Source organism: Neovison vison, chromosome 12 (assembly GCF_020171115.1).
Source record: "Neovison vison isolate M4711 chromosome 12, ASM_NN_V1, whole genome shotgun sequence".
NCBI classification, from domain to species: domain Eukaryota; kingdom Metazoa; phylum Chordata; class Mammalia; order Carnivora; family Mustelidae; genus Neogale; species Neogale vison.
The window spans coordinates 121,074,501-121,098,215 of NC_058102.1; the positions used below are offsets into that span (position 1 = coordinate 121,074,501).

The window sequence follows — 23,715 nt, forward strand, 5'->3', positions numbered from 1 at the left end:
AGCTGAAACTCCATGAGCCCCGACCCCCGCGCACCACCCCACTCACTGCCGCCAACAGGCCTCCTGCTCCAGGCCAGGCATATCCTCCCCTTCTTCCTCTGGGCCCACATCTCTTCCTGGCTCTGACTGCACTCAGCCAGCCTAGAAGCCACCTAGACTGCTTCAGGCTCTGCTCCACAGGCTCTCCTCCTCCTCCTCCCCGCTGCTGTGTGCAGTCAGTAGACGTGATTCTAGGAAAGACCCTGGGGACTGACGGGCTTTTATTCTTATGGAGACATAATCACTTTCCACTGCTCATGCTTGCTTGTTTATCTTTGGTGATATTTTCACTTCCATCCTTTTATAACTGTGGAAGTGCCAGGGGAAAAGAGAACGGAAAACTAGGAGAGAAACACAATATGGAAGGTTGCAACAAAGAAGAAGTGCCGTGAGGGGTGGAAGAATCTAGACCAAAGCCAAGGGAGGCAGGAGATGAGATCCGGGCAGGCAGGATGCCTCTGTGAATAAAGGTGCTGTGGTTCTCATCCCGCATCTCATCACCAAGAGTGGAAGGGAGAGCAGTGGAGAAGGAAAGGCTTTGTGTGAAGGGCGGGGCCTCCGTGGACTGCATGGGGCGGGGCCTCCCTAGACACCACCCCCTATGGGGCGGGGTCATCAAAGAGGGAGGGATGTTCCAACAGGTATAGAACAAAGGTGACACTAAGGACATAATATTCAGAGGCAGCTCCTAGAATGCTAGAACAGGAAGGAGTCTTAAGAAAAAAAGAAGAAGAAGAAGAGCAGACACTCTGGAAGATGGGGTCAGATAAAGACTTCTTGCTTCCCTTTCATGACGCTGAGGCAAGGGTACACTTTCCCCAAGAACAATCAGCCTTTGATGGTGTGGCCTGGCGACTGACCTGCATTAGTTACTTTCTAACATTTCCAAACAATGACGGGCTCCCTCCCTCTTCCTGCGGTCCTCGGTCCAAACCTCACCCTCCTTCCTCTCGCTAAAGCGAAAGGCATCGCTATTCTGGACATCACCCCATCTGAATCCTCAGAACTCATCCACCCCTCACACACTCATGACAGAATGACTTGCTGGGGGCTCTTAGAAACAAACTTGGGATCAGAGCCTCGGCCTCTCAGTGGCAAAGGCGCTTAACTGCTACACCACATTTGGTGACCCCAAGACTCTCCGCGCCGAAGGCCAGGAGTTTCGGTACCTTCCAGGGTCCTGAAGAGTTCCCCTGAGATCACCACGCAGTGCTGCTCCACACTAGGAGCCCCCCCTTAGCTCCTCCTCCATCTAACTCTCCTTTAAGGACACACAAATGAACGGACCCCACCCCGTCTTGGGGGGCGCCTGAGGAGGGATACGGGGCCAACAGTCGTTCCCACACAGCAGGGTTCTGCTGCTTCTTATTCCCCTCCACCCTTTGGCACTTTTGGCAGTTTTCTCAGATGCCTATTTGGCTCAGAAACTTGGTCTCACAACTGAAGCCAGCTCCTGGCGAGCCCGCCAAGCTGCCCTCAGCGGCTGCCGCTCCCCGGTCTTCCCCGGAGCCACTGTGGGGTGGAAGCCATGCGTCGGCAACAGTCTCTCCCACGTTCCCCGCTCGGCGGCTCTCCAGCAAGAGCTGGCTTACCTGACGACAAGAGGCTCCCGCTGCTGCCACTGATGATCTTCCCTTTGCTCCCCATGTTGGCCAGCTTGGAGGTCTTCAGCGTGCCCGTCTCGGTGAGGTCAATAGCGATCTCGCTCAGGCTCCGTGCGGCATGGATTTTAGACTACAGTGGAAAAGAGAGCTGGGTTACAAAGAGGTGTTCGCCTGGAAGACAGAATTAGAGCTCGCGGGCTTGTCTTCCTGAGATTTAGCAAATGGACTAACGGCCTGGCTTGCAGCATTTTTAGGTGTGTGTTCCCAGACCCCATTCCTCATTACTGAAACTCTCTGCAGGGCCTGTGGCTCTAGCCTTTTCCAAGCTATTCTACAGGTTCTACTGTGCTGTGTCGAGAACGGGGGCTTTGGCAGCAGATGGACCGCATCAGAGCCCTGGTTTGGGGAAAGCCCCTTGATCTCATTGAGCCTCATTATTGCCAACTACAAAATGGGAAAAAAACCACTACCTACCACTGAAGGTTCTGTTAGGGTCAAAGGAAGACAGGCATGGGAAGGGCTCCCCTATGCCGCCCCCCGCCCCCGCCACCCCAGGACACAGCTCTCAATAAATAGCAATGATCATAGTTTATGTTTAAAGGAGGAGAAAAAAATAATTTTCAGCTTTATGAATGACAGAAGAGGTATGTGAAACAGATTTGTGAAGTTCCAGTAGATTCTGAGGGGATTTCAACTCCTTACAGTGTTAGCCACATGGCCATGAAGTGTTCAGAGGGTTGGCAAGTGATCCTGCTCTAGACGTACGAGGAACATGTCTACATGTGTAGAAGCTGCTGGAACAACTGCTCCCATGGACACTCAGGTCCCACCAATAAGTGACCGACACCGTGCTCTGCTTCTATTTTGATACCTAACTGTGCTCTCCAAAGTCTTCAGATTCTACTTAAAGCTCCACTCTGTTTATCCTGCTTATTAACTGGCCTGCCTTGGCTAAGAATAACATCGGGCTGGATTAATTAGAAAAGTCCTCTGTTACCAGAATCATATTCCTAAAAGTGTTAGATTTCCACAAAGCTACCTTTTTAGTTACTTGCCCTCAGTAGATGAAAATGGGTTTGCATTTCCTACATGTGTTTGATGTTTGTTTGGGTTTTTTTTCCTCCCTTTAAGAAATCAATTTTTGTGATCGTCTTAAGGCAAGAGGCTTTCCCCACAGCATGAACTTAATGAAAACCACTGTAAATGCTAGTACAACCCATATATTTGCTGAGCTGTCTTTCCATGGCCATTGGCTATAGCCCGAATATCGATGGAACCAGGAGACGTCCAAAACTGAGGTTTTCAGTCCCTTCATGTGTGTTCATCCAGCCATCCCCCACCACAGCCCTGTGTGTGAGACCAAGTCTGTCCCCCACACAGGAGAAGCCAGCAAAGGGCAGATATGGGGGGCATGGCACAGGGGGTAGATGCAACCCATTCTTCCCTACTGACGTCCTCTGCCCAGGTGCCCTGCGCTGCCCAACAGAGGCTCTCTGAACCCCCATGGCTTTGCCCTTCCTCTGGTCTCCACACTGATATAGACACTGATGAAGGATCAGGTCTTCTGACAGCTGAGCACTTTCTTATTGTTGTAAGAGTGTCTGAGGGACCGAGGAAACATGCAATGTTTCTGCTTGTTTTGTTCTCCGGGTATGCATGTCATCCCATTGGTCCTTCCGTGACTGATGTCTCCTTTCTGACCTCGACTCTGAATGTCCCTGCACTCAGATCCAGGTCACTTTCCTCAGGTCAGGGCCTACTTGCTCAGGATATAAGCCTGGCCACCAGGGACCCTGAAGCGCTCTGGCTGGGGGTGGCGGGGGGCGGGGTACAGGAAGAAGCAGGAAGTGCCTTTCATTTCGTGAATAAAGCACAGGACCTCGGGCCCAGCTGGTTGAGCTTCACCCTCTGAGCAAGCAGAGGGAGCACACCCATTCCTTTCTAAAGCACTCCTCTTCACCAACGCCCACACTTGAATAAAAGGAGCTGTCGCTTGTAGCTACTTAATGACTCATGGAGACACAGAACAACTCAGTGTGGTGGGGAGGCGTCCAGGCTTTGAAGTCAGAAAGATCTGGACTGGAATCTTGGCTCTGGCCAGTTCACCACTGTATGGCCATGACCTTCAACCTGTCTGATACTCAGATCCCTGTCTGTAAAATGGGAGCTCTTAAAACTCACATGGCAGAGTTGTGATAAGGACTAAATTAGATAATACATGGAAAAGCCACTGGAATTGAAATAGGAAAAGATCCAAATCAGGGCCTGGAAGTAATTTGGTAAAATGAGGTGAGATTGATGGCTCAACCTGGGGGATCTCCCTAATCACATGGAAGACCTACCCCTCCCCCCACAACCTTCACTCCCACCACAGATGGATCTGAGAGGCAAAAACCCAAATATGGAAAAGGGACTAAGAGATACCCTTCCCAAGAGAGACTGGATTCTTAGAAGCTTTAGGAAATTACTAGCTTCTCTCCAAATGGAAATAGGACAATGACCCAAAAGACCCAGTGCAAAGAGCAATGCTAAGAGGAGTGAGTACAGACGGGGAGAGTCAAGCCTTTGGGACAACCTAAAAGACCCTCCAACATTCTGAGTTCTGTGCTTTGAGGGGCTTGCCCTACTGAGTTTTAGTACTGTCACCTGATTGCACTGTCCCCTACCATGCTGTCGCTCTGGTTCTCATCTAGATGGAATGAGGAAGATGGATAAGGAAAAACAAAAAAAAGAGAAACTATTGAGAAGAAGGAAAGATGTCTGGACTGGAGGCCAACTTGAGAAGTCCCCACTCTGAGTTCAGGAGAGAGGCATCTAAGGTTTACTCTCCACAATTCAAGCTTTCAAATATTTTCCCCCCAAGTCAACAAGACAGTCCTCGGATCTGGGCTTCAGAGGTTGCTAGGATGCTTGGGGTCAGGAAACACAAGTGGCCAGTTGTAACTGGTGCCTGTACAGCCCTTCATTCTGCAAGAGCCACAGGAAACCAACCAATAGGGGCTCTTTCCTTTCTGTCTTTGGTGATGGGAGGTGTGGTATGTGTGGATGAGAGAGAGAAAGAGAAATAGAGCAAGAGAGAAAGAGAGAGAGTGCGCTTTTCTTACAGGATTTGGACAAGGCTCCTGAAAGAGGAAAATGCCTGAGCACCAGGGAAGAACCCGAGACTGCTCGGCCCCCCACCCCCGCTGACTCAGACCACTAGACCGCACTTGTCTCTGGGGCTGATAAGCATCACTTGGGAGGCCCGGGCCCTGCCGAAGCACTTCAGAGAACGGAATGGCTGGCATGGCCCAGGGCAGCGGGGTGTGAAGCAACGGCCCGTAGGCCAGCCAGCACCGGTTGCTCAGAAATATTTTGCAGCTCGTCCCAAGCCTGTCGGCCATCACTCAGCAGAGGTCATTCTGCCCACCAGAGATGGATCACATCACCTTTGTACAGAGAACGACATTCCAGAAGCGAAAGGTGTTGTAATGTACTTCCTAAGGGGAATTTTCTCCTCTCTGACTTCATTTGGGAAGCTTTGAAAGAACTCAACCTTTACGCAAGTGTTGGCCAGGGAACAGTAGGGTGGATGAATGCTGATAATAAAAGACAGCACGTATCTCCAGCGATTTCACACACACTATGTCATCGGGCCAGTCAATAATTTCTGCCTTTCCTTTCTTGTTCTCTAATTGGGAAAACTAAGCAGGAGCAATGGAGACTTGCCTAGGCTCACAGTACTGGAAACAGAGTCCCTGGGCTTCCACGTGGGACAGTTTGTTCCTCCCTTGCCACTGTGGATTGCGGAATGTGTTCCCACGAGAAACGCAAGGGCTCTGGAGTGTCTCTGAGCATTCAGAGCTTACTGGGGGAAAGTTCTCCTGCTTCTGGGTGTGTATTTCCTTCGGTCCCCCAGGGGTCACTGAGAAGGACAGCTGAAATTTCCCTAATGCTGTGGGCACATGTTTGGCCTTTTAAAAGGCACTTCCTGTTAATAAATGATATTTGATAATTACTTTTTGAAGTTGATCAGAGGGCTACCCTCTAAGCCTGGTGGGGTAAGGCTTCTTCAACTGCAGAGTAAAACCATCTTCAAAAATGGGGAAGAAAGAAGGCCCTGTTAATGGGCCTCTTGTGTTACCCAAGAGACCCTCAGTGCAAAGAACGAGTCTGGCAGGGGAAGCGGAAGATCTCAAACCACTAATGCACTAAGCTAAGGGTGAGATACACTTTTGTCTTCTCCTTTCAAAATTGTGCTAACAGTGTGTGGGGGGTCTGCTCACAGGAGGATCTGGCAGTGGGGTTCAGGAGGGCTGCCAAGGTCTCTACCCCTTACCACCCATTCCCAAACAATGCAGAGGTTGGAGTCCGCATTTTAAGGTCCGGACCTCCAACTCCAGCGACCCGAGGGCAAAATGCTGACACCCACCCACCGTCTCAATCTAAAGCATGAGTCAAAATGCTTTGGCCCTGTTTCTTTTGATCTAATCAGGCTTCAAATCCCTGTGCCAATGTCCATCATCACCAGGAAAGCTGTGGAATGCTCCCATTATGCCTAACAACAAGCCCCCCCACCACTCTGTGCCCATTCACCCCAGAAAATGACCAAAAAAGGGGTCAGGAAGAAGACTTAGCAGAGGAGAAAAACGTGTTATAAAGAAGAAAGTGACAGCTACACAGGAAGGGCTCGGATTTGAAACTGAATTATGAGTTGAGAGATTGTTTCCTTTTCTCCTATTTTCATACTATCTTTCTCCTTCCTCCCACTAGATGCCAAGGTCTCTTCTTCCCTCCCCTTCCCAAGCCAGGGAAAGAGCAACTCCATCTGGACAGAAAATAAGGCAGAAGAAGAAGTCGTAAGTATCCAAGAGGGGACAGAACTGATGAATCTCAGGCCCAGTCAAGCCAGGGTCCGGCCACCTCCTTGCCTCCTGAGAGCCCACATGACGGGACAAAACCTCCCAGGGGCCATAGCTCCCTCCATAGCTCTGCACCCCCTCCTCCCCAAGCCAGCAGGATCCTGGGAAAGGGGCAAGACCCATCCTGATGGGGGTCTTCAGCAGAGAGCTCTCGAAGGAGAACAGCTCGTAGGGGGAAGGCAAGGCAGCACGGCAGACAGGGGCTGGAGGAAGAGGGGGCCGAGTGTTGATAGAAGCCCCGTGTGAACCAAGGAGACGTCATTCTCCCACCAGCCGGGAAATGCACCTGTGTGTCTGCACAGGGGCTGGGTCAGATCTCCCTTGGAGGATGGCTGTTTACCAAGGCCCGAGGCTCCAGGCCTACCTTAGGGAAGCAGGGCTGGGTGCTGCTGGTGCTGTTTTGTTTTGTTTTAAATGTTTCCAGTTCTGACTTTGAAAAAAAAAAAAAAATGGAGGTGGCAGTTGGAAAAGCCTGAAGCACTTTCACAGCAATTATCCTAAACAGTTAGATGGTGTCTATTAATTGCAAATGGTTGCTTTTTTTTTCCCCCCTCTCAAAAAGAAAACAATATGCCACTGTTTAAACACCATAAAGGGCTTGCCGCTTGTTCCTGGGAGAAGTTCCTGAGGTTCAGAAGCACCCTCTGAATTCCTCAAAAGGGCCCTACCTGGCTACAGGAAATGGTTCCAGAGGCTGCAACCGTGGCTGGGCCCGAACCCCCTAATCAAGGCGCATGGAACGTGCCCCCCGGGAAGTGCCGTCTCCTTCCTCCCTCCCATAACTGAAAGGCAAGTCCACACCTGCACACGTCTCAGGGCGAGGGACACAAGGCCACCCCCACCCACCTAATTCCCAATCCCTCAACTAGGAAACTCAGGCCCTAGGGTGCCCTCAGGCAGGCCAGCGGCGTGATGAAATGGCCAGTCATTACGGAGTCCCTCCCAGTCTCCGGAGAAGGACTTACCTTACTCTGCTTTCTGTCCAGATAGAACTGGTGTTGGCTAATGGCCATAGCCCAGATGGACTTGATCAAAGCTGGACATGCGTACCACGTATGCACCGCAATGCCACTGTGTCCAAACGTCCTCCTTGTCACTGAAGCCCTGGGACGGCAAGAATCACAAGGTTCAACCATGTCGATGATGCGGGACTCCAGGGACCGCTCGACAGCTTTTACTGAGAACCCAAGGGACCTAAAAGCCCTTGCATAAATGGACAGAGGAGCGTACACACATGCAAATACACATACATACACATACACGTGCGCGCGCGCGCGCGCGCGCACACACACACACACACACACACACACACACACACTTAGGGAAACTAGCTGGCAAAGGCCATCTCTTTAATTGTTTAATAAAAATTGCATTTTAACCATTCATCAGTCAACGGACATTTGGGCTCTTTCCACAATTTGGCTCTTGTGGACACTGCTGCTATAAGTACTGGGGTACATGGGTCCCTTCAAATCAGCATTTTTGTGTCCTTGGGATAAGTAGCTAGCAGTGCATTTGCTGGATCACAGGGTAGATCTATTTTTAGCTTTTTTAGGAACCTCCATACTATTCCAGAGTGGCTATACCAGTTTTCATTCCCGCCAACAGTATAAGAGGGTTCCCCTTTCTCCATATCCTCACCAATACCTAGGTTTCCAGAATTGTTAATTTTAGGTATTCTGACAGGTGTGATGTAATATCTCATTGTGGCTCTGATTTACATTTCACTGATGAGTATCTTTTCATGTGTCTGTTGGCCATCTGGATGTCTGCTTCGGAAAAGTGTCTATTCATGTCTTCTGCCCATTTCTTAACTGGATTATTTGGTTATATTTCTTTATATATTTCAGAAACTAACCCTTTATCTGATATGTTGTTTGCAAATATATTCTCCCATTCCTTCAGTTGTCTTTCACTTTTGTTAATATTTCCTTCACTGTGCTTTAGTTTTTTATTTTGATGAGGTTCTAATAGTTCCTTTTTGCTTTTCTCTTGGGTCCTTATAAAATGGAGTATTACTTGGTGATTTAAAAAAAAAAAGAAATCTTGCCATTTGCAACAGTGCGGATGGAACTAGAGTGTATTATGCTAAGTGAGGTAAGTCAGAGAAAGACAAATATCATGACTTCACTCACATGTGGAATTTAAGAAACAAAACAGATGAAGAGAGGGGAAGGGAGGGAAAAATAAGATAAAACGGAGAGGGAAGCAATCCACTAAGAGGCTCTGAGAGCAGAGAACAATCGGAGGGTTGCTGGAAGGGAGCTGGGTGAGGGGGTGGGCTATAAGGGTGATGGGCATTAAGGAGGGCTCTTGGGATAAACCCCGGGTGTTGCGTGTGGGTCCTAAGATCACTGGATTCTGTTCCTGAAACCAGTGCTGCACTCAATGCTAGCTCGAATTTAAACTGAAAAAATTCTGTTTCGGGTGTACGAGAGGATTTGATACACATACACATAGTGAAATGATTATTACTCTCAAGCTAATGAACAGAGAGCATGACTTCATTTATCTGTCTCCAGAGCCCCTGAGATCTACTGTCTTTGTTCATTTCCAGGATCCAGTACAGCATCATTAACTACAGTCCCCACGCTGTAGCTCAGCTCTGTGGGCTTATTCATCCCACATAACCACAACTTTGTACGTCTGACCAACATCCCCTCCGTTTCCTCTCTTCCCCGGTCCCGGTAACCACCCTTCTACTCTCTGCTTCTACATATTTGACTTTTGAGAGTCTACATATGCATGAGATCATGCAGTTCTTTTTTTTTTCCCCCCCGTGTCTGGCTTATTTCACTTCGCATAATGTCCTGCACGTTCACCCACGTGGCTGCCAAAGGCAGGATGGCCTCCTTTCTTATGGGTGAGTAATACTCCGTTGTATATACACACATCACCATGGCTTTATCTGCTCATCCCTCCGTGAACACTCAGGTTGTTTCCACATTTTGGCTATCATGAATAATGCTATTCTTTTTATTTACTGGCTCCTTAGGGTTCAGAATTTCCAAGCCTCTGTCTTGTCTGGGATAAGATGGGTCATTCAAGGTCACTGGACAGTCCTTTCTGAGCTTCAGCTCCTGGCGCTGGGCCAAGAAAAACTTCAGAAACAGGAAAAGCCTTTGACAACGTCCTTTATTAAGGCAATACTGCCTATGGTGAAGGATAAGTAAATTCTGTTCTAATCACCAAGGCCACAGCCTGTGGGACGTCCCGAGGGAGTCTGACTTCTCACACTGCTCTAACTCAGTGTTCCTTGAAAGAGCTGGTTATCAATTTCAAATTCAGTCAGCTGGCAGGCTGGGTATAAAGAGAGAGCGATGGTAGAAAGCAGTGTAGCCCATCTTCCACATTATCCCCACCAACACACACACATTTATGGAGCAGATAAGGCATAAATCTGGGGCACACAGAGGTGATCAGATGGTAACAAGTGGGAAATGTGGGTCCCAACATAATTTGCCACAGCCATGTGTTGGGGGAAAAAATAGTGACAGGATCATGCATTCTGTGAAGTGTATTCCCTAGGCTAGGCAGATGATTTTGCAAATGAAATCGGAGAATGCGTTTGCATGCGCGCGTGTGTGTGCGCGCATGTGCACACACACGCTCACATGCGCACAGGGCAAGGTGCTGGGGTGGGGGCTGGGTGTCTGATGTGAACATCAGGAGAGAGGAGTGTTCTCAGGTTTAAGATATCTAATTTATTTATTTATTTGACACAGAAAGATCACAAGTAGGCAGAGAGGCAGGCAGAGAGAGAGGGGGAAGCAGGCTCCCCGCTGAGCAGAGAGCCCAATGCGGGGCTCGATCCCAGGACCCTGGGATCATGACCTGAGCCGAAGGGAGGCTTTAACCCACTGAGCCACCCAGGTGCCCCTAAGATATCTAATTTAGAAGAAACTCTTAAACAATCATTTTTTTAATGACACACTTTCCCTGGAAGAAAATCTAGAGCTGTTCCCATGATTTTCTCTCGGGGGCTAAAGACCAAAAAGAGGATCTTCTTCAGACCCACTTTTAGGGAAAAATTCAAATCTGGTGGCTCATTACTGCTACTGATTCTAGGCACAGTAATTCCTCACTTTAGTTAAAAGTCAGGAGAAAACGCCAGCTCTGAGAGAGAACACAGTTGAAGACAAAGGGGAAGGAGTCAGCAAGCGCAGCAGCCCCACAGGTCTCTGGACAAGCAAAAAGAAACTGATCAGAGCTCCCATGTTGGCTTCTACACCCATGGCAGCTCCTGGGAGGAAGTGTTATCTTTTCTCCCTGAAAAAGGGGAATTAGAAAGGAAAAGTAAGGAGCGCCTGGGTGGCTCAGTGGGTTAAAGCCTCTTACTGCAGGTCAGGTCATGATCCCAGGGTCCTGGGATGGAGTCCCGCATCAGGTTCCCTGCTCAGGAGGGAGCCTGTTTCCTGCCTCTCTGCCTACCTGTGATCTCTGTTAAATAAATAAATAAAATCCTTTAAAAAAAAATAAAAGAAAGGAAAAGTAACTGGGAGTGTGTCTGAGTGAGAGCATGAATAGGTAGAGGCCAGGTGCTTGGGTGCTTGGCCTGTAAGGAAGGCAAGGGAGGAAGGGTTCAGGGGCTGGCCAGGTCTGGAAGGTTCTGCTGGAAACCATACCAGACACTGAGTCTTCTCCTGCTCCATTAGTAATTTATCTCTTCTCCACATCTTTCCCTTCAGGCTCTTCCCAGCCCACCAACTTTTGTTTTGCCTAAACCTTAGAAACGGAAGATTTGCCAAGCTCAGGGAACCACGGAATCCATGTGGGTAATCGAGTTAAGGGGTCTAAGTTTACCTTCGATGGTCCCACCTGGGACCGGCGATCAAGGACGCACCCTCTGCCTGGGCTGATGCCCCGTCCCTACTGTGTCCCATCGATGGCCCCTTTAGGACAGGATCCTGTTCCGTACTTGCTCTCCGTCACTCTGGTTCAGACCCCCTTTCCTGGCTGGGACCACCTCAACGTAGAGTCAACCAGACTCATCTTCCCTGCTCCAAACAAACCTGGCAACAGCCGTGGGCATGGTGGTTATTGGAAGGAGCACCCTGCAGCCGTGGGAAGAGCGCTTGCTTGCTGCCGAGGGAGGGGAAACGCTCAGGGCAGAGCAGAGGCACTGAGCCAGCAGCAACCCGGTGCACACACGGAAAAGCTGTCTTTAAAGCATCAGGGCAGACACCGTCCTGGCCTCCCTCCCTGCCCGCCCTGCCTCTAGGCTCATAGAGGGCTATTTTCCTGAGGGAGAGGTGATCACACTCCGTGCTCCGCCAGACTCCAGCACCTCCCTCCCCTCTTCTGACACCACCCAATGAAGCCTTCATCCCCCGCAAGGGCCAACCTTCAGCCTGCAATCCTAGTCATGCTTTGGGGTTCAGCTCAGAATCTCTCCTCCTCAGGAACTGCCCCGACCAGCCCGGCTGCTGGCCACCTTCGGTATGTATAGCCGGGGCCACCCAGCCCCACACGCGGGCCCCAGTGTGTTGTGCTGAACACAGCAGGGATGCAGGTGGTTTGCGGAGCCAGGCTCCCTGGGTGGAAATCCTTCTTGGACCACTTGGCCAGCTTTTTACAACCTAGAGCAGATGATTTTGGTTCTTGTGTGCCTCAGTTTCCCCACATGTAGAATAGGAAGCTAGCAGTACCTCCTTCCTGTCCTGAGGCACAGCCCCTTAGATGACCCAGTCCCTGGGTTTCATCCTCTCAGGCAGCCCCTTTCTGCCTCTGACTCACTGGGCATCTCACTCTTGTCACAAAGAACTTTTCCCTCCCCTTGCGCTTCTGAGACTGGTCTGGTTCAGTTTGCCTGCAAAAGCCTGGCTGGACTATTATTCTCAGCGTCTGTCTCACCCCCACAGGACCCTGCAGACAGCTTCCTGCTCTGCAGAGGCAGCATCTCCAGCCCGAGACACCCCCAAGGACCCCGAGAAATGCTGCACAAGTCGTTCCTCTGCTAACGTCGCCGCCTTCATCTGATTGTGCAGACTGGGTCTCCGCCATGTGCTGCACCTGCTGGTTGTGTGGGAACCGAGGGGCGTGGGCTGAGCCTTTCCCCTCCGCGGACTGGCTGTGTCAGGCAGATTACATGGCGGGGCAGGGTGGCCTGTCAGCCCTGCTGGGTTATCGCTGGCGGCAGGACCAGAGACACTGCCCCAGCTCAGCCCTCTGACTGGGGGGCCAGCATCCTGTTCTGAGAGCTCTCTGGGAGGCAAAGAGGCTTGTCCGGGCTGCTCAGAGGCCATGTGTGAGGGCGGATGAGGCCACCTTCTCTTCGGCAGGCCAAGGCTGCGGCATCCATGGTACCTAAATGTCCTGTTGGCCCTGACTTTTCACCATCTTCCTAGGGCTACTTCCTAGTAAATCCTCTCTGGACCTCCTGAAAGCAATTTATCCTTAGGTGTCAGGCCCGTTGTCAGGGGATTTTGCTGCTGTTTCTGAGCTGCCTCTAAGTCCAGGACTGCCGGCAGACAAAGAGAGGAAAAGCAGCCAGTATGGGCCGCCCGAGAACCTTCCACGCAGGGCTTGCTGCATTCCAGACTGGGACCCTATTGTTTGGCATCTGACTTAGAGAGCACAGCTTTTTACACTAGTGCTCCCTGCGACACAGTGTGAGGTGGGGAGTAAAAGAACTCTCGCTTTCAACACCCACCCACAACACTAACCCCCCAAAATCATAGCTCGGGGAACCAAACAAGCTCACACTTTAGGTATAGCTTCCTTTCCATGCCAACTGTTCTCCCTGAAACATTCTCAGAAGCTCTGACAAGCTGTCCTTCAGACTCTCCTCTGGCACAGGCTCCCAAAAAGGACTCAGGCCACCGCCCGCTCAAGTGCCATCCATCTAAAGCGCCCCAGCATGCCAAGACACCACACACGAACACCGAACACGTGTAGCCTGAGGAGATGATCTCAGAATTGCCAGCTCCTCTCATGCACACAGGTTTGCATGCGCACGTGTACACACACACACACACACACACACACACTCCCGCACACATGCAAAGCACACTTGGACCCACCGCATCTATCAACATATTTAGTACAAAACAAAGCTTCACCGTCAGATAGGAGGGCACTCCCCATGGGCAGCCGCCCTCTTCCCGCCCTCCGCTGCTCCCGAAAATGAACAATGACAGCATGAAAATAATAATACAAATAACATGTCGGCTGGACCACGCATTCCCAACAGAAAAGCACTTTCCTGGCTTACCTGCGGGGGTCATGAACTTCCACGGAAAACTTCTTCTCTCTGAAATACAGGTTTTCCAACTGCCTCCATTGGAATATCTGGACAGAAAACAATGCGGTTTACGTTCAGGAGTGCTTGGCTCAGGGCTCTCCTCCTCGCTTTGCTGCTTAACTTCTACAGCTGGCAGCTTCCTTATCAAAGCAGAGACCGCACAGTTGTTTGCAAGCCCTCAGCCTCTTGGTGCAGACAGACAGACAGACAGACAGACACACACACACACACACACACACGCTGCTCTCCAATTCAAAACCCGGCAACGTGGGTGTGGATTTTCCTGCAGGTTTCTTAACGGGAACAAAACCAAGTTCTTTGCAAGTTGTTCCCCTCTGCTTTACCTTTGTTGCTTTACCCAAGACCGTGCCCAGCTCCGCGGACTTTTCCCTCCAAAGACCGGGCGATCGGGGGCGAGCGGGGGCGAGCGGGGGCGAGCGGGGGCGAGCTGCGGAGCGGGGAGCAGGGGCGCGCTCAGAGGGGAGCGGGAGCCATCTGCGCGCAGCGCTGAACTGAGCTTCCTCCCTCCAGTGCTGAAATGGGAAGGCGGTCAAATTCCCAGCCTCCCATCGGGACTCCACTTCCTGCCCACTAATGTGTAAGAGCTCGGACTCGCCCAGGCGATCTGGCTCGGGAAGCTTCCCCGAGAAGGGCGGGGGCTGCTGGAACCTTATTTCGGGGCAGGCAACTCGAGATATCAATATGAGCTTGTCAAGCCCCTGCTTCTTTCCGCAGCACAAAGCAAATTCAGAGTCCGGCAGCCGGAGGGACGCTGCCGCCAGGGGCTGGCTGCCATCAGAGAGGGGGGAGGTCGAAATGAGGCCGTTTTGCAAAGTGGGAGGGAGCGAGTTCCTCCCACTGCCCAATGCGTGCCCTCGGGGCTCTGGTGGGCACTCCTCCTTGCACGAGGGAGCCTGTTAACAAGAAACTGCAGGGTCTGGGAGTGATTAGGGCAGCAGTTCCGAAGGGGGGTGGGGTCCTTTCATCGGAAGAAAAAGAAAGTTACTTAACCCTCTGGAAAATGTCAAAAGAGGTTAAAGTTATGTGCATACACATTTGTATTTCTATTCTTTATGCTTCTGTTTGATGCATTCCACACAACCTTCTAAGCACCTAGAATTTGAGTTGATTTTGCCCAAGTAGGGTAAAACGGGAATCCTGTGCTTCCTCCTCACCTTGGGAGCGGCTGATGCCTCCCTGGGGTCTTCTCTCACGCATTGCATTGAGGCATGTGCTTTTTAGGGTCTCCTCCTAGCCTCCCCCACAACCCAGTCCTCTGGGCCGGGGCTCCTGACACTCTCTGACCTACTCCCCGTTTTTGCCTCCTAGAGATGGGATAGTGATTTCCCTGTGCCCTATCAACCCTGCCCTTCCAGACCCAGACACGCCCACTAGTCAGGTCTTGGCCAAAGGACTCCACCCCTTTGTGGAACTGGGCTGGAAGAAAACCTGCTGCAAGAACAGACGGCATTCTTTTCTTTTCAGGACCTGCTCTGCAGCATGTGACAATTATTTTGTCTGCGTAATAGGAAGGAGGTCATCTACTCTTAACGACTCTTTGGTCCATAGTTCAAAGACCATTTTGCTCTAAAGCCCAAGGAAAACTGTGCTTCTCTTTTTCCTTTAGCGCTGGTTCCAAGCAAGCGGGTGGAGAGACATTCTCAAAGCGAGCAAGTGACCCAAAGCCCTACCTTGGCTCAGACAGCTGTGTGTGAAGTCACGGATGAAAGCGCACCTGAGCAGAGCCCATTACTCAAGTCACAGATCTGAGTCTCACGCTCCTGTTGGATGCTCTGCTAAGCTCAATCCCTCAATGAAATACCTTAAGTTCCTCCCTCACCAACCCCCTCCCCCACTGTTAGATATTTATAGGCATTCCACCTGAACTTTGCTAGACACAAAAACGCCCAATCTAACAGACCCCAGACACTGACCTCCTAGACCAGAGGTAGTAAGTCTATTGGATGCAACGGCCAGGCATGCACGCTCTGGGGTCCGACTGCATTTGGGTGAATGCAGGGTCCCTGCATCTATGTTGTTCGACCTTAGGCAAGCAACAGCATCTCCTCCAGCCTGTTTCCCCATTTATAAAAGGGCAATAATGCCCTTCTAAGGTAGAAGCAACAGATCCTCAACATGCCATCAGCACAAAGGCAGTGCTCCAAGAACTTAGATCTTAGTGTGATTCCTAATTGTTCTTACTTCTTCCAAATCCTGGCAAATAACAGAAACACCAAAATAATTTTTTTCTTAAATTTCCAAACTCAAGATCTGACATCAGTGTTTAAGAAAAATAAAATGTGATTATTTGCATGCTGGAAATCCTCGACTGAAGTGTGTAGAATTATTCCCCTGACCCCTTCTCCCATCCCTCTCTGAAAAAATGCTGTGGATGGCAGCTGGCTATTCCCTCAGCGGGACTCTCAGCCCCGCGCCGCACCCATCTTGGCTATGACCGGCTTCGCGGGTGTGTGCCATGTGCTCAGCAGAGCCCTGCACTTGGTTTGGTGTCCTGCTGTTTCCCTCCACTAAGTTTTGATCAAGCGGCCCCCACAAATTCTATCATTGGTCCCAGTCGTTGGTCCTGGCTGGTGCTCAGGTCACAGGCTCGGTGCCGGACTGGGCAGCACTTAGGTCAGGTGCCTTCTCTGAATCTGATGGGTGCCTCCAGGGCTTTCTCCTCCTGGTCACAAAGAAAGAAAACAAACCTGGCACTTTGGAACACCTCACTTGGGCTTTTGTGTGAAGCGCCTCCTGCCAGGTGGAGGACCTGAGAGAGGAGAGCCCTTGCTCAGAGGGCTTGGGTCCCCGTCACCTCCTCCGTCCTGCTCCTTGAAAAGCAGAAGGCAAGCCGAGCTTCAGCTGTGGTCCCTGGCAGCCTGGTTCCTAGCATCTCTCTAGAAGGCTCTGTGCTCATGGACATTTTCTAATAAGGGACAGGGCACGGGCTCTCCTTCCAAGTCTGCTCTAAGCAGGGAGCTCGTCTGCAAATCAAACCCGGGAAGGGAGCGTGGGAGTGAGGTGAATGATGGACAATTTTTTAGGAAAGAATTCCACTGGGCCATTAGCAGGGTCCCAGGAGCAGAAGAAGAAGATGTGCTCATGGAAGAACATGAGCCTGATCCTTTTCGCCTCACGCAGGGGAGACTGGGAAGGCTGGGGGCCCGGGTACAAAGGCAGCTCACATCTCTCCACCTCCCCCGACCTCCCTGAGCATGCAGGCAGCTGCTGGCCACTAGGACTAGGGCCTTCACCCCTTGCTGGAAAGGCACAGCCCCTAGAGGGCTAGGCTCTTCTGTCCCCAGGCCCCTGTGCCCCTGAGCTCAGAGGCCCAGCCTGTTAAACCCTCCACTCTGCAGCTGACAGTTCAAGCAGCGAGCAAACAGAAGCTTCTCGAGCTTGCCTCCTCTCTGTTAACAGGGTCCACGGGGCGCTGTTGTGCCAGTTTTGGAGGCGGCCCCAGATCATCCATGTCATTTCAGAGAGCCTCCCTGGCTTGTTGCAGCTGTCCTAACCCAGCTCCCAGCTAGAGCCATCGATGAGCTTTGTGAGTCCACACAAAGACACACACACACACAGACAATCACCACCGCCTGGCTATTCCCTTATGATTTTGCATGACTTAGGCCCATGAAGTTAATTAAAAGCTAACATACTGGTTTATCAATAATTAAAGGATTTATTAATTAATACCTATTAAATAAGGCCTTTCTAATGCACCTGGGCATCTTTAAAGCTCTGCAAACATCACATCTTTGATCTTCCAGCACCCCCCGAGGAGAACCAGTGGGAAATTTTCTTCTTGGGGAAAGTGAGGCCCAGAGAGATTAAGGGGCGCTGCCTAAGGCCACACAGCAAGTCAGGGAAGGAACCAGAAGCAGGAATCAAGGGCACCTGGCCCATTACTCTACGCTCCTGTCCACATGGGCCCACCAATTAGTGGGAACAGCTCTTGCTTACTAATGGCTGGTTAACTTTATGAGTGGAATTATTTTTACAAATGAGCAACAATGGGACTGTCAGGAGGAAGTATAAAACCAAGTCTTGTGCGTCCTACCCAGTGGCTTTTCTTTCCTGTTTTGGTACATAACAAATACTACTTCTTTATCCTCTTAGAGACCTGGATTCCTCTGGTTTCCTATACAGCAAAGCCTCGTCGCGTTGCAGCGGCTCATGAAGGACTAACAACCAACAAGAACCAGGAGTAAGAACGGCCTTAATCACGGGGCCTGCCTTAAAAACAAAGACTTGGAGAAACTGTCCAGTGGTGGCTTCATTGACATGGTGTCTGTCACCCTTGAGGGGACCACAGTGGGTACCAGACGTGGTTTGTAGTTTTTGCCCCAGACAGGTGACTCCCAAGTGATGACAGGTCCTCCACTCTTACCTTCTAATGTAGAGAAGAGGAGCGGAGAGACATTTATCCACGGAGAGCAAACAAGAGCGGCTAATACATACCGCCTTTGAGCCCTGAGGGTCACTGGGACCCCTATAAACAGTTCATGAGCAGACCTGGATACTGGATCCTATCAGCAAGTGTGCTGGATTCCCACATCCTGTGTATCACTGTGTATTCCCACATCCTGGCGCAGAAAACAGCTACTGTCCCCACCCCCCCGCCCCCCACAAGCCCTGTTCCTTGTGGGTGGGGGAAGGCATAGCAGGGCCAAGTGTTTACAGAGTGCCGGAACAACACATGAGTGGTGGACGAGCTCTCGTAATGATGGCACATAAAGGCCTGACAGGAAGCTTGTTTTAATGGCTCTGATTCTTGACCAGGACTTCAGGGAGCCTGTCTTCCTCCTGTCCCTGAGGCTGAGTCACCAAGCCTCTTGATGACCTCTGAGTAACTTCCTGCTTCTCCTGGGGTGGGAGGGGGGCACTGGACAAAAATTCCAGCAGCCATCTGCTCCCGTGTCCTCCTTCCACAGATAAAGCAAGCCCAGTGGAGAGAGGTTAGGGGCCAGGCGGAGGTTAAATAAGCAACTGATGTCAAGACTCATCCTGGGACTGGGTTGTCCTGGGCTCTTTCTAACACACCGGGAAGACCTGATCATGAGCAGGAACCACACTGTTGCGAGTCGATGGGTAAGGAAATGATTGGAAATGATCCCTTCTTCAAAGGCAGCATCAAGATCCCGCATCCTTTCCAAGCATCAGAAAGAGTTCTCTTACAAAAAGAGTGAGACTCGCAGCCAGGAATAATCTCCAAGCTCAGAATGAAACAAACAAACTAGAAAACTCACTTCCTTGTTTCATTTCTGCTCTGTTCACCTTCCAGGAGGAGGGCTGTCATTCACAACTTGGTGGGCTCACACCATCTACCAGGGTTTGTTTGTGTGTCTTAATAGCAATTGCATAAGGATTCAATATATTTTACTTTATGCTTAAAGAAGAGAGCAGAGGCCCTGGGCTTTTAGGCCATCTCTTATCCTTACCCCCACTCCCATCTTCCAAGAAGGGGGTGTCTGCTTTGTGCCAACCCACGTTAATAGGAAAGAGAAAGAACATGATGCCTAACGGGTGTTTGTATTGGTCAGGAGCTCACAATCTAGTTGGGAAGGTAAGTCAGACAAGGAGTAGACTGTAGAGCAATGACACAGCAATTAGCTTTGTGATGGAAAGCAAAATCGTCTACAGTTTCTAGCTTAGACTTCTCAAACTCTCCAGAGGCTCCATGCTACCTTATTGAGATAGAGTTCCTGCTCCTGCCTCACATAATCAATCATGGCCATCATTTATTCTCCACTGTTTCAGTGTATCATTTTTAGGGGCGAGAACTCTGGCTTGGAAGTTGAGAGGCTTCGTGATAGTCCGGACTCTCTGGGTCCCTCTCCATCCTAGCTGCCTTTACCATAAAACAGGGTGTGTGTGTGCACGCGCAGGGACATTCCTAGATCTTATGCACGGGCTAGAGGTCAGCACTGTAAATCTAGGGACTGTCATAGAGCTACTCCTTGGAATTTAAAAATAAAATTGCTTGTCTTAAACACTTTCTACTTCTGAGTAACACGGACTAAAAGATGGTTTTCAAAGCCACATTGTCTACCACCCACTGGCTGTGTAGTCTGGTGATGTCATTTCTTTGGGTCTTAGATTTCTCATCTTTGAAATATGACTAATAAGTTGTTGTTTTTTTTTCCCCCATAGAGCTGTTGTATTAATGTATTAATATATATACTATATATAGCCAAAAGCTGTGCCCGGTACCCAGCACTCAAAAAATACTAGCTATCATTATGTTCTCTCTGTTCCATCATTTACACACCAGTGTTAGTCTTCATGTCAAAATACAGTTCTGAACACATAGTAGCCCAAGGCACAGGTTATGTAATTTTTTTTTTTTTTTTAAAGAGATGGCTAACATGGTAACATGGGCCTTCTAAAAACTGTTTTGTCTTACTTGGATTTTTCACAACGCAATCATTGGCCTAACCCGGGCTCTTGTTCATTGCCTTTCCGTTGGCGTTTGCTATATTCTCTTTGGGATCCTTGGTTCCAGTTATCCAGCCAATTCCTAGGTCCACTACAATTCTGACCAGAGTCAGCTTGACCTGTTATCTCAAAACATTCAACCCGGGAAGAAGGCATCTTACCATAATCCGGCTCAGTAGTACGTGCAACGGACTACACTGGGAACCAAATCAGGCCCTCCAACTTAATAAACTAGGTCCACAGATAATGAGCTTAGGAAGTGAAGAGGAGTATGGCCTTTGTTACCTGCACTGAAGGAGGGCTCCTTGACCTCTCTCTTCTTCTGAGAAAGCCACATATCCAGCAAGGAAAACAATGGCTAATTTTTCTCAGTAGACGTAATGGAATCAAGATGTCCCCCCAGCTGGCTGCCTACTTCTCACTGTCAGACTCCACAAGCTCTGAACTGATTTAGTTAATTCAGTGACAGATGCCCAGAGCACTAGGCCTTGACCCTTTAATGGATGACCTCTTTTTAACCCATCAGAAACCTCTTAGCTTCCTTTGGCTTAAGACTCATTACTCAGGGCAGAGAGAGAAAGAGGGTCAACAAGTACTTAACAGGCCCAGAGAAACAGGCCACTTTTCCCCTTACTGGACTACACGGCCTTTTATTTTTCTCCCTGGGCAGGGGGGGGAACATCTCTATTATCTTCTTGTGTGTACTTTGGTCTTTCCCCTAGAAAGACCTTACCAGAAATCTCTGGCAAGTGTAAAAGCTTTAAAGGAAGCTCAAAGTGTTTTTCCTTCTTATCCTTGGCCTCGTGATGTCCTTTCTTCCCTCCTCAGAGTGTGCTTCTGGGCGATGCTGCAGGGTTAGCGTTGAATGGAGAAGTTGGCCAGTGATTCTTGATATCTGGGTCTAGATTTGCTGTCTTTCTCTCTCTCTTATCTTAAGCAATGAGCGCTATGGCCCAGTTTTGTGTGGGTCAACCTGAGCTCCAGGCTTTCCTTTAAAAAACCTTCAAGGCTTGGGGTTGTGGCGGGGGTGAGGGGAATGGGTTAAGCAGGAGATGGGGACGAAGGAGTGCGCTTGTCGCAATGAGCACATGGTGATGTAAGTTAGTGCTAACTTACTAGACGGTACACCTGAAACTAATATTATACTTATGAAATGAAAATAAAAACTTAAAAAAACAATTCTTCAAGGCTAATCACACCCGCCCGGACTTCTTTCAATGGGAAGCCTCATGCAGGGAATTAAGGTGACATCTGGCACATCTGGAGGGAAAATGATGAGCACCTTCACCTGGAATGGCAAAGACCTCTGGATGGCCATGGAAGGGTTTTTGGTTGTTCTGGGGGAAAAACCTGTGTTGTTCTCTTGGGGTCGGGGAGAGGGGATGGCTGTCATCAGTCCTCTTACACCTGGTGGCTCTGTCCGGAGGTGCGGCCTCACAGTAACCCCTGATTTCACAGGTGGAAGCCACTGGACTCCATGAAGATGGGGACAGGATAGAGAACAGGTTGGCAAGCACTTCTCCATGGAAAGAAAGGTAGACTCTCACAACTAGAACCCTGTTTAAGCTAAAAAAAGAAAAAAAAATGCTTAAATGACAGTCCTCTACCTTTAAAAAAATTAGTAAGGTAGCCAAGGGCTCTTTGGGAGTAATTAAGAGCAGCTCATGTGCACCTTTAGCACACCTCAGGCTTCCAGAGTTGGCCCATCCCCCAGGAGGGGGAAGGTCTTGCAGACCGTGGTTTTTGTGGGCTCCAGGAGGGAAGTGGCCGGCTGCCGAGACTTCAGGTGTGAGCTCAGAGCCCTTCTGGCTGGACGCATCCCAGAGCGGCAGCCGAGCAGGCACGGGAACAGGACTTGGCAGGCTGCTTTCCGAGGCAGGCTGCAGCTGAGAACACTTGTGGTCTTACAGTGGGGACTGCAGCCAGCGGAGGTCGGCGACTGCCCCACTCCAGCTGCTGGAGGGTCCGGCCCCTCCCCTGGACGGAGGCATGGAGGGGCCCGGGCTGAGCTGCCAGCCATTTGCTGGAGCAGTTTTGTTTCTGTGCCTCTGTGTTTTTTCCCAGAAAGGAGGTTTCCTAGAGGAAACCTCCTCTCTTCCTCTAGATTTTCTCTTTCCAGAAGGACTGGTGCTATTTTATAAAAATATTTTTTTATCTCCTCTTCCTTAGATTCTGAAGTGTGCAGGTCATTTCGGGGAGGTGGGGGGAGCCAAGGAGGAAACAGACACTGGGACTCAGCAGCCAGCTCTCCCTGGGGCTTTCACAGCCCCCCAGCCTGTTCTCTGGGACATTCACGTGAGTATTTCTGCCAAAGCAAGGACCATCCTCTATCACAATGGTCTTTTTTCCCCACAAATGTCTTCTCTACCAAGCTGTAAACCTCCTGAGAGAAAGTTCCTGGCACCTAACACAGTGCCCGAGGCTTATCAGGCACTCAACAACGGTCTGTTGGGATGGTGAAGTTTTTGAAGTAGGTATTATGGCAATGGAAGCACAGAGAGGTTAAGTCACTTTCTCAAAGTCACACAGGTACTAAAAGATGGGAGCTAGGATCTGAGCCACACTGTGAAGAACTGAAGGGTTGGACCTAGACATCCACTTACAAGTAGAGCTCTCAATGGGAAGGCCTATGGCAATAGGGAAGTGGCAGTGAGGGCCAGCCCCAAGAGCCACAACCCAGGAACCACAGCCCTTCCCCCTTCCTGGCAGCCCTGCCTGAGCTCAACTCTATTCCACAGGCAACCGGGGGCATCTGTGGTCGCGAGGTCCATCATCTGGACCTCGCCAGACCTGAAGAGACCCCCACAACTCATTCTGCCTACAAACTGTCTGAAGTCAGCTGGAGGCTCCTTGTGAGGCTCCCCGCCCCCATCGTAGGGTCTTCTACCCCACCCGCAGGCGCCCACGTGGAGCCCCAGAGAGCCGGGTCTGAGGGCCTCATGACCGCGTTCTGGCTGTGCCAGCATTTGGGTTCAACAGGCTCACACTTTCAGGAAGGTGAGGTTAGCCTGGGTTTCCCCTTAGAATCACGCTCATTAAGTAAAAACACAATCTCACAGAACTCCCTGAATATCATATGGCTCAGCAGAAACGAGCTGCTAAGGTCTCCCCAAGACAAAGGGAAGGTTACTGGAATCAACAAACAGGGTTTCCCAGCAGAGGGTTTCCTGCCCTGCCTGAGAAAGAAAAGGCATCCAGACCCGCCAGCTTGGCTCATGGCCGCGTAGGAGTTCAGTGACACACCCCGCATGTCCCAGGACCGTTAGCTTTTTGGGTCCTTTTGGTCCAAGAGACAGAAGGATAAAATCGAGGGATGGTCCAGATGGAAGGAACTCCTTATGATTTCATCTCTTCCCATCAATAAGCCTAACGTGTGAAAACGCTGGTGCCTCCCTCCTCCCTTCCTCCTGCTTCTAATGGGCTCCTTCTCACTGGAGTCCTCAAACCCTGCCTTACAGGGGTGACGTGCTTGTCGTGATGTCCACGAGGCCAG

General features: G+C 50.4%; 1 protein-coding gene across 7 annotated transcripts in view; it reads right to left on the bottom strand.

The window, feature by feature from the left end:
- Nucleotides 1-23,715, bottom strand: part of FRMD4A (FERM domain containing 4A) — a 606,410-nt gene that overhangs the window by 51,402 nt on the left and 531,293 nt on the right. For all 7 annotated transcript variants that reach the window (XM_044228298.1, XM_044228296.1, XM_044228301.1 and 4 more), the window contains 3 exons: nucleotides 13,758-13,834; nucleotides 7,510-7,648; nucleotides 1,632-1,773 (listed from right to left, as the gene is read on the bottom strand). In XM_044228298.1, coding sequence (XP_044084233.1) covers nucleotides 1,632-1,773; nucleotides 7,510-7,648; nucleotides 13,758-13,834 — 358 coding nt within the window. The remainder of the gene's footprint in view (nucleotides 1-1,631; nucleotides 1,774-7,509; nucleotides 7,649-13,757; nucleotides 13,835-23,715) is intronic.